Source organism: Salvelinus sp. IW2-2015, linkage group LG15, assembly GCF_002910315.2.
Source record: "Salvelinus sp. IW2-2015 linkage group LG15, ASM291031v2, whole genome shotgun sequence".
Taxonomy (NCBI): domain Eukaryota; kingdom Metazoa; phylum Chordata; class Actinopteri; order Salmoniformes; family Salmonidae; genus Salvelinus; species Salvelinus sp. IW2-2015.
Genome location: NC_036855.1, coordinates 40,447,347 through 40,457,759, shown reverse-complemented (window position 1 = coordinate 40,457,759; position 10,413 = coordinate 40,447,347). Strand labels below are relative to the sequence as shown.

The 10,413-nt window shown below is 41.3% G+C and overlaps 1 protein-coding gene across 1 annotated transcript; it reads right to left on the bottom strand.

Annotated features, from left to right (window-relative positions):
• Window positions 1-1,882: 1,882 nt before the first annotated feature.
• On the bottom strand, window positions 1,883-10,200 carry si:dkey-174n20.1 (retinol dehydrogenase 11). The gene is made up of 4 exons (XM_024002687.2): window positions 9,765-10,200; window positions 6,934-7,176; window positions 6,308-6,610; window positions 1,883-2,732 (listed from the first exon to the last, which is right to left on the bottom strand). Exons 1-4 carry the CDS (start codon window positions 9,910-9,912, stop codon window positions 2,473-2,475), a joined length of 954 nt encoding a protein of 317 aa, XP_023858455.1. The 5' UTR covers window positions 9,913-10,200; the 3' UTR covers window positions 1,883-2,472.
• Window positions 10,201-10,413: the final 213 nt, after the last annotated feature.

The following is a 10,413-nucleotide window of genomic DNA, read 5'->3' as shown; positions in this document are numbered from 1 at the left end:
TCTTAATGGTCAGACTTCCTCCTTTGCTTTTTATTGATGAGAGGAGAAATCTGTTTGTTTTTCAATGGTTAATCCAATACAGAGATTAGCAAATAATATTACAATAATATAATGTTGACAGTGTAACTGGGCTAACAGTTTATACTTTCGATTCATACATAGTTTGATGTAACAGGATGATGATTCATGTTAAATAATATGTGATATTATTCAATTCAGAATATCATATTTGATATTGATTAGTAAAGCATATACAGATAAAGCATAAGGCTACCCATATATTATTCATTCAATATTTAAAAGTCAATATTTATTTTGAAAAATTATTTTTTAAATAACAAAAACTAATGAGATAGAAATCATACAGTATGCACAGAACAGACCTCTGGAGAAATTATTTACAAATAGACAATCTCAGATCCTCCCTATGTCATCATCTCTCTATAAACACACACTGTCATATTACTCTCCTAGAGTTAAACTTGAACTGATCACAGACATTATGCCCTTGGACTTTGTCCTCTAAGTCCTATTCAGTGAAATGAGTCTTGTGTAGAAATCTGGTGACTTGTAGTACAAAGCTTATCTATTTCTTTCATGAATCTTCATAACAAACCAGAGGAGGTTGGTGCCACCTTAGTTGGGGAGGACGGGCTCGTGGTAATGACTGGAGCGGAATCAGTGGAATGGTATCAAATACATCCAGCACATGGTTTCCAGGCGTTTGATGCCATTCCATTTGATCTATTCTGGCCGTAATTATGAGCCAGAACAGTTACATGTAGATGACGGAAACCCAGCAGTGCAACATCCCTAGCATGAGCAGGGTTACAACCCAACCATAAAAGCATTACTCTGTGATTCACTACGCATAAATAAACAGTTCTTAGTGTGTATTACCAAAACAGAAAAACATATTCATTAGAAACCAAAGCATTAATATTTATCACACACACACCTCATCGGGACTACATCGCTGTCAGAGACACCTCTGATTGTCAGATCTGTATATCAGAGTAGATAGTATCACCGCGCTTTCCTATAGAGAAGTATGGCAACAGTTTATCAGTAAACGTGTCTTTACGTGTAGATGTGTGTCATGCCTTTGGGTTCGTAGGACACCTCCCCGCTGTCATAGTTCAGCTGAAAACTGATCCTCTGGGGTCTCCTTAGAGGGGGAGTCTTACCGCCTGCCCAATACTCACTGCTCTTCAGCCGTAAAGCCGAGACTCCATACTTTAGGCCTACATATAACTCCATCTTCCTGTTGACTGACTCTCTGGTCCCCCACCTCCACCTCCCAGCTGTGCTTTCCTGAGCTGAACCCCTCAGAGCCCAGTTCTTCTCTGGGTTGTCAGGGAAATGCTGCCTTTTGCCTAAAATTCTCACCCTGGTCAGACCATCAGACAGATATAGCCTACATTCAGCAGTGTTGGGGTCCAGAATCACAGGAGTGTATCGGACGATCCCTTGCATCTTCTCCCAGACTCTGAAGGTTACCCAGGTGTTTGGCCACAGCTATCACCGCTCCTAAGACCAGCTGTGGATCCTGCAGTGTGCACTGTAGCTTGTCTGGGTGTGTTTTTAGTCTGTGAGAAATGACAGCTTCTTTTTTTGGGGAGTTTCTGCTCCAGTGCAGTGCTGTTTTGAGATCATTTCTGTATCTCTCTGGCGATCATCTTTCCCGCCTCCTTCTCCATCAGTGCAGCCAGTCTGGCCTCATCTTCCTCTTTCAGGAACTGGTGAAGCACATCCAATTCCCCTGATCTGTTTCTCTGTGGACACCAGCTGCATGCTTCTCCTACCGAGTGTTCTGAAATGTGCTCTACTAAACAACACCACATTCCCTGTACACTCAGAAGAAAAAGACATCAGACAGGACTTTATTGCCACAGATTTTATTGCAACAGAAAAAAAAGCAGCCATGTTTCACATCACCATTCAATTGTTTCAGGACAGCAATAAAAAGGCTAACCATAAAAATGTTAAACAATGCTTTCCCCATTCATAAAAAGAAACAGACATACTTCACAATAAGGTCCCCTGAAGACAAATAAATGTTTTTTTTTTTAAACAATAACAAAAACAATAAAAGTAATTTCAGGCTAGTTTGACCAAAATAATGTTCCCACACATTTCTTTCTTGCAAAGCTTCATAGTATAATTTGATCGTTAACATTTTGGTCTACTGACCTTCTTAATGCTTTGATCAAAACATTAACAGTCAGTAACTTTTATTCATCATAACAGTGAAACATTGCAAGCCAACAGTGTGAGGGAATGTATTTTTTATTTGAGTCATTAATATTTCAACAAACCTGGAAAACACTCTTGGACTGGAAATCCAAAACTGAATATCATACCCCTTAAACCATTGTTTTTGTTTAAAAAAACAATAGTAAAACAGAGTGATATTCAGTGAGTATTCCAGGCTAAAAACGTCTGCAAGCCTTACGAAGCCTTCATCCTTTCTCAGGCCAGTTTGACCAGCCCCTCGCTGGCCTCCCACAGTTTTTTGGCCACACCGGCGTCTCTGGCGAAAGGTCTCAGCGTGGCGGGCTGGCAGTCAGTGAAGTATCCCCCACTGTGCTTGGCAGCCTCGTCCGACACGGCGCAGTAGACCACGGTCTGAGCGCCCATCTCAGACGGCACGAAAAACATGAACATGATCACCTGCACCAGCATACGGAACAGGATGGAGTAGTGATATGTCCAACTGCTCTGAACATAGCCTGGAAAACAGAGGGAGATGTAAGTGTGATGCATAAAATAATTCCCACATACTGATTCTGTGCCCCAAAATGGGGGTATCCAGTAGCTATCCTTGTTTTAAAATGTGTTGTCTTTTCTTTTTTACGTTTTTAATCACTTACCAATTAACTTTCAATCGACAAGAGTTGTGCCTCCATTTTCTGAAACCATGTCTGTGTGCATGCCACTGTGAGACAAATAGTCAGCCCATCTCTTCCATCACCCTGGCCGTTTCATTATATGACTATTTGATCTATAGCTATGACTGTATTCATATATAATCTACAGTATACAGACCAGTGTTTCCTCTGGAAATTGTAGTAGCAGAGGGGGGAGTTGATTTTATATTATAAATGCTTCAGTATACAGTATACTGTGCAGATTAGAGAAAAAAATTGATCACAATAAATTGACCCATTTTGCTCAATAACTATGTATTTTTTTAATGCAGTTATTTTCCATTAGATGCAGGGCTCTAGACAGTTTTTCCAGTGCCAAGTAAGACATGATAGAAGTTAGCTATTTCATCTAACATGAATGCTGGTTAAGATGTTTTATTGTCACATACACCGGATAGGTGCAGTGAAATGTGTTGGTTTACAGGGTCAGCCATAGTACTACGGCTCCCCTGTAGCAAATTAGGGTTAAGTGCCTTGCTCAAGGGCACGTCGACAGATTTTTCACCTTGTCGGCACAGGTATTCGAACCAGCAACCTTTCAGTTACTGGCCCAACGCTCTAACCCCTAGGCTACCTGCCACCATGATGGATATTATGATGTGCAACATGTCAAAATAGTATTATCAGATGTATTTGCTTGCATCTTTTTTTGTGCATATTGGCCTAGGCTAATATATGCTACATAAATAACCACCTAAGGAATAACCACAGTAAAATGATTGTCCTACAAAAACTTTCCATGGGTAGGCCTAAAAGCTACTTCATGTATTCATCGCAAATGGCGTGCTCCGTTCCGTTCTGCCTGCGCATTATCTAAATTACATAGGCTACTCCGTTTGTAAAGTGGTGGTATTTCCTCAAAATGAAGAGTTGAGAAATATGTATACTTACAGAAAGCTGAGACTATCCCCTAAAGCTTGGGCCCCCTCACAGGATAGCATATGAACATGTCATAAGCCATGGAAAAACGTTTAGAATTAAACTAAATTAGCTGTAAAACTGCACATTTTTCTCCCATGGCAAAATGTGTAGAATTGCAGGAAATTATCTTTAAAACAGAAACATTTTCTCTAAGAAGTTAGCTGACTAGGGGAAAGGGGAGAGGGTTGACCAGTGCAGGCAGGTTACATTTTTTAAATGTTTTACCTTTATTTAACTAGGCAAGTCATTTAAGAGCAAATTCTTATTTTAAATGTTCAGTGGCAGAACAACATATTTTTACCTTGTCAGCTTGGGGATTCGATCTTGCAACCTTTCGGTTACTAGTCGAACGCTCTAACCACTAGGCTACCTGCCGCCCCAGAAGGTTGAGACTTTACTAATTGAGAGGTGAGGATGAGGAATGACAAAGTTCCTAATATGTATTCCGTAACAGTGACTGGCACGCTCAGCCTGTCTCTCCAGTGACTAGAGAGCAGTATCGAGGACGGTGTTGTACCCGGACTAAATAACCTGCAGAACGATGTTGTACCAGGACAGATGATCTACAGTGCATTTGGAAAGTATTCAGACCCCTTGACTTTTTCCATATTTTGTTACGTTACAGCCTTATTCTAGAATGGATTAAATTGTTTTCTCTCCTCACCAATCTACACACAATACCCCATAATGACAAAGCAAAAACAGTTTTTTAGAAAAAAAGGAAATATCAAATTTAAATAAGTATTCAGACCCTTTACTCAGTACTTTGTTGCAGCACCTTTGACAGCGATTACAGCCTTGAGTCTTCTTGGGTATGACACTACAAGCTTGGCACACCTGTATTTGGAGAGTTTCACCCATTCTTCTCAGCAGTTTCTCTCAAGCTTTGTCAGGTTGGATGAGGAGTGTTGCTGCACAGCTATTTTCAGGTCTCTCCAGAGATGTTCGATCGGGTTCAAGTCCAGGCTCTGGATGGGCCATTCAAGGACATTCAGAGACTTGTCCCGAAGCCACTCCTGTGTTGTCTTGGCTGTGTGCTTAGGGTCATTGTCCTGTTAGAAGGTGAACCTTCGCCCCAGTCTGAGGTCCTGAGCACTCTGGAGCAGGTTTTCATCAAGGATCTCTCTCTACTTTGCTTCGTTCATCTTTCCCTCAATCCTGACTAGTCCCTCAGTCCCTGCCGCTGAAAAACATCCCCACAGCATGATGCTGCCACCACCATGCTTCACCGTAGGGATGGTGCCAGGTTTCCTCCAGACGTGACGCTTGGCATTCAGGCCAAAGAGTTCAATCTTGGTTTCATCAAACCAGAGAATCTTGTTTCTAATGGTCTGAGAGTCCTTTAGGTGCCTTTTGGCAAACTCCAAGCGGGATGTCGTGTCTTTTACTGAGGAGTGTCTTCCGTCTGGCCACTCTACCATAAAGGCCTGATTTTTGAAGTGCTGCAGAGATGGCTGTCCTTCTGGAATGCTCTCTAATCTCCACAGAGGAACTCTGAAGCTCTGTCAGAGTAACCATCGGGTTCTTGGTCACCTCCCTGATCAAGGCACTTCTCCCCCGATTGCTCAGTTTGGCCGGGAGGCCAGCTCTAGGAAGAGTATTGGTGGTTACAAATGTCTAACATTTAAGAACGATGGAGGCCACTGTGTTCTTGGGGACCTTCAATGCTGCAGAAAGTTTTTGGTACCCTTCCCCAGATCTGTGCCTCGACACAATCCTGTCTCGGAGTAGTACGGACAATTCCTTTGACCTCATGGCTTAGTTTTTATCTGACATGCACTGTCAACTGTGGGACCTGACAGAGACAGGTGTGTCACTTTCCAAATCATGTCCAATCAATTGAAATTACCACAGGTGGACTCCAATCAAGTTGTAGAAACATCTCAAGGATGATCTAAGGAAACACGATGCACCTAAGCCCAATTTCGAGTCTCATAGCAAAGGGTCTGAATACTTATGTAAATAAGGTATTTCTGTTGTTTATTTTTAATACATTTGCAAACATTTACAAAAACCTGTTTTTGCTCTGTCATTATGGGGTATTGTTTGTAGATTGATGAGGAACATTTTGTATTTAATCAATTTTAGGTAAGGATGTAAAGTAACAAAATGTGGAAAAAGTCAAGGGGTCTGAATACTTTTCGAATGCACTGTCTGTACAGAGGAAAAGTGAATGTGCATAACAAAACTGTATTGAAAGTACGTTTCGTAGAAATACTATGTTTTTGCAGTGGCAGCAATGATTTTGCCATGGCGCAGGACCACAGCTAAATTAATACATCGGAAACACTGATACAGACACTAGTGCATCAAGCCTCAACAGGGTGCACAGCGTAGGTGGTCACCCCTTTCCTCTCTGTCTTCTTGGCCATTAGATTATTTTAAATAGTCATAATCTATCATTGTCTCAGTGTGACAAATTTAATCTAAGTTTACAGTAGTGCTTCAAGCCTCACCAGGGTGCACAGCGTATGTCGTCACTCCTTTGCCCTCCATCATTCTACCCAGCTCCTGGCTGAAGTAGATGTTGGCCAGCTTGCTGCGGCAGTAGGTGAAGAAGGGCAGCAGGTTATAGTTGAGGTCCTGGAAGTCTAACTTCTGGTACTTGTAGTTGGAGCAGGTGAGCGTGACCACGCGGCTGGGGGCCGAATCCTTCAGGCGGCCCAACAGTAGGTTGGTCAACAGGAAGTGGCCGAGGTGGTTTACACCGAAACACATGCTGAAGTTGTCCTCCGTCCAGTCCAGCACGCTGGGCATGGCTGTGAGTGAAGGGGGGAGGTTAGCAAGCGAGATTGCTTAATGTTTGAGTTTACTACCTCTGCTCTGAATGCCAAAGAGTCTAAGGCAGGTGTGTCAAACTCATTCCATGGAGGGCCTAGTGTCTGCAGGTGTTTGGTTTTTCCTTCAATTAAGACCTAGACAACCAGGTGAGGGGAGTTCCTTACTAATTAGTGACCTAATTCATTAATAAAGTACAAGGAAGGAGCGAAAACACGCAGCCACTCGGCCCTTCGTGGAATGAGTTTGACACCTGTGGTCTAAGGGCTTCTTTATGAGGGTGTCACAGACTCCTCTCTCTCACCTGCGTTGTTGATGAGGATGTCCAGCCTCTTCTCTCGCTGAAGGAAGGTCTTACAGAAGTCTTGTATGGAGCGCATGTTGGCCAAATCCAACTCCATGTGATGGACGTTAACGTTGTGACCCCTGATCTTGATCTCCCTCACCGCCTTCTCAGCCTTGTCCACGTCACGGCAAGCTATGATGACACGGGCACCTCGCATCGCCAAGGCAACCGCCGTCTCTTTGCCGATGCCAGCATTGCCACCTAAAAGAGACAGGTAGGGAGGGAGAGAATGGATGATGATTATTATTACAAAGCCATAATGTCCAATGATGTAGCTCTAATGTACAGCAAATGTTGTGAAATAGACTACAAACAGTCTAAAAAAACTAAACAGTGATAATATATTAACGTGAAATAAGAGGATATCATCAATTAAACATCTGAATAAGGGGGGTAAGGTTGCTAACAGCACTCAGTGACTTTAAAAAAATACATTAATCCCCCCTCTGAGAGGGTTTACACTAGATAGCACAGCCACAGTCAAAATTGGCTATATCGTATAAATTCATAAAAACAAAAATGAGCTTTTTGGTCTTCATTTCAAGTAAGGATTAGGCATAAGGTTAGCAATGTGGTTAAGGTTAAAATTAAATTTTAAGAGAAATTGTAGAAAAAAAGCTGAGTTTATGCCTTTGTGCCTGCGGTAACTAGTAACAACCCTAAGAGGTGTTACCTGTTTTATTTCATGTTAAAACTTCTTCAGGCTGCAGGGGCAGTATTGAGTAACCTGGAAAAAGGTGCCCATTTCAAACGGCCTCGCCTAATATAACGCTATATTGTGTTTTCGCTGTAAAACACTTAAAAAATCGGAAATATTGGCTGTATTCACAAGATCTTTGTCTTTCATTTGCTATACACCATATATTTTTCTGAAATGTTTTATGATGAGTAATTAGGTATTTGACGTTGGTGTCTGTATTTACTCTGGCTACTCCCGTGCTATTTCTGACTGTAGCTGTGATGGTAGCAGTAATGTAAAACTGATTTATAGCTCAAATATGCAAATTATTCGAACAAAACATAGATTTATTGTGTAACATGTTATAGGACTGTCATCTGAGGAAGTTGTTTCTAGGTTAGTTTGGTTGGTTCTAGGTTAGTTAGGTTGGCTTTGTGCATGCTACCTGCATGCTACCTGTGCTGTGAAAAATGTCTGTCCTCTTTTGTATTTGGTGGTGAACTAACATAAATATACGTGGTGTTTTCGCTGTAAAACATTTTAAAAATCGGACATGTTGGCTGGATTCACAAGATGTTTATCTTTCAAATGCTGTATTGGACTTGTTAATGTGTGAAAGTTAAATATTTTAAAAATATATATTTTGAATTTCGCGCCCTGCACTTGAGCTGGATGTTGTCATAAGTGTACCGGTGTCGGGCTTGCAGCCTGAAGAAGTTTTAATAGATCAATTCATGCTTCACTCAACCTTTGCAAGTGGGTATTGTATTAGCTAGCACAGGAGTTTTCAAACTGGGGTCTGCGGCTCCCCATGTTTTTTTTTTATGTGAAAAAATATATATTTTATGAATATCGCTAGCTGCAACAGAATACCACCGTGGACACCATTCTTATGTCTCTGCATCCAGTATGAAGGAAGCTAAAGGTAGTTTCACAAACCAATGCTAACTAGTGTTAGGGAAATGACTGGAAATCAACAGAAACAGTTAGCAAGTTAGCTGTTCCTGTTCGTGTTCATCTGACTCTGGGGAAAGGACTTCATTGCCAAAATCTCAAACTATCCCTTTAATACGGAGGAAATTACAGTCATTTGAGCCATTTACAGTGTTTTTCTGTATAGAAAATTCTTACGCGTGCCATGCAAGTGGTAATTTTCAGAATGGAAAAACAGGTTTGGTGTCAACTTAAACAACCAAAACAAGATAGAAAGCATATAACTATACATATATTTTTTTACAATACCATCTTTGAGAACTAACAATCAAATAAAAGGTAGACAGTCAGGGAGTATAGAACATTCCCAAAACTGGGTATTCAGGGGAAATGCCTAATGATTTTGGTATATTGCTTGAGCAGACGAACACAGCATTACCCTTGGCAAAATACATAGAATTGCAGAACATTTGCTTTAAAACAGAAACATGGTCTTTCAGCTCCATGACAAACTGTATCATTGCTGGGAATTAGCTTCAAAACTGCGAAATGTTCTCCCAGATCAATAGATTTTTTTTCTTTTAGAATTGCAGAAAATGTGCTTTACAGCAAAATGTTCTCTATGCCACCAAGATATCTTTCTAGTTTATACCTGTCACTCACAGGAGGTTGGTGGCACTTTAACTGGGGATAACAGGCTCGTGGTAATGGCTGGAGCAGAATATTTGAAACGGTAGCAAGTATAGCAAACACATGGTTTCCATGTGTTTGATGCATTCCATTATTACCTCCGTTCCAGCCATTATTATGAACTGTTCTCCAATGTGGTCACAATAACGAAACTGTAACGTTACCAAATCTATTAATTTTAAAATGTTTATTACTTCTAATTGCCATCATCATATACCTGATGAGAAGACATGATTTCAATTGTTTTACTAATGGGGGTCGCCGGTTCAACTAGGTGGCGGTCCCTGGGCAAGAAAAGCTTGAAAACCTTTGAACTAATAGACGTACTGCCAGAAACTCTGTGGTACTGATTGTAGCTACGCTATGTGCGATTGGCGCTAGGTCTACATAGCTAAAACGAGTCCATTTCGGCGCATGCGCGGCTACTAGGTTAGCCAATTTGCTAGCTAGCTAGCTATCTATCTAGCTAGCTATCTATCTGCCTTACCAGTAATGATAACTGTTTTCCCATCCAGTCTTTTCAAGTCCGTGCAATATCTCCTCATTTTCATCCATTTCAAAATCAAATAGCAAACTAATGAAGTAATAATCGTATACAAAATATACATTTTTTTAAGCAAGCTGGTTAGCCACATAAAATAATCATGGACGCTCTTCTTGCAATGACGTCAATGAATGAACTGAAAACTAGCTAGAGGCAAGTAAACTGTAGTTAGCATTCTGGTCGACATCAGACACGATACATCCATGGCGTACATAGAAACGATTCGTCTTCGTCTTAGTGACAGTTCATAACGAATTCCCATTTCCCTACCAAACAATAAAATAAAAACTGCTCCAATAACGCATTTCAATATATATTGATAGCCAGTTGCTAGCCTGCTAGCTCACAGACAATGTGTAAATGCGCATGCGTGGAAACATATAGCCAGTTGCTAGCCTGCTAGCTCACAGACAATGTGTAAATGCGCATGCGTGGAAACACTCCGCAGTTCAGTTACGCCACAATTCGTTGTCTATGGCATCAAGGACAGGGCTACCTACTAGAGAAGGCTCAATTCCCGTGGGTCGCAGACAAAGATCAATGGGGCGTGGTCGGCATCTTTCATGCTGCGGGCTGTCAAACAGACGATTTT

What these genes read in the sequence shown, in the direction of transcription:
- si:dkey-174n20.1 (XM_024002687.2), bottom strand. Translation starts at nt 9,912, where the DNA reads ATGTGGCTAACCAGCTTGCTTAAAAAAATGTATATTTTGTATACGATT. An exon ending in GAAAACAGTTATCATTACTG is followed by an intron (nt 7,177 to 9,764) that starts GTAAGGCAGATA and finishes TGTCTCTTTTAG; the next exon opens with GTGGCAATGCTGGCATCGGC. An exon ending in CATCCTCATCAACAACGCAG is followed by an intron (nt 6,611 to 6,933) that starts GTGAGAGAGAGG and finishes CTTCACTCACAG; the next exon opens with CCATGCCCAGCGTGCTGGAC.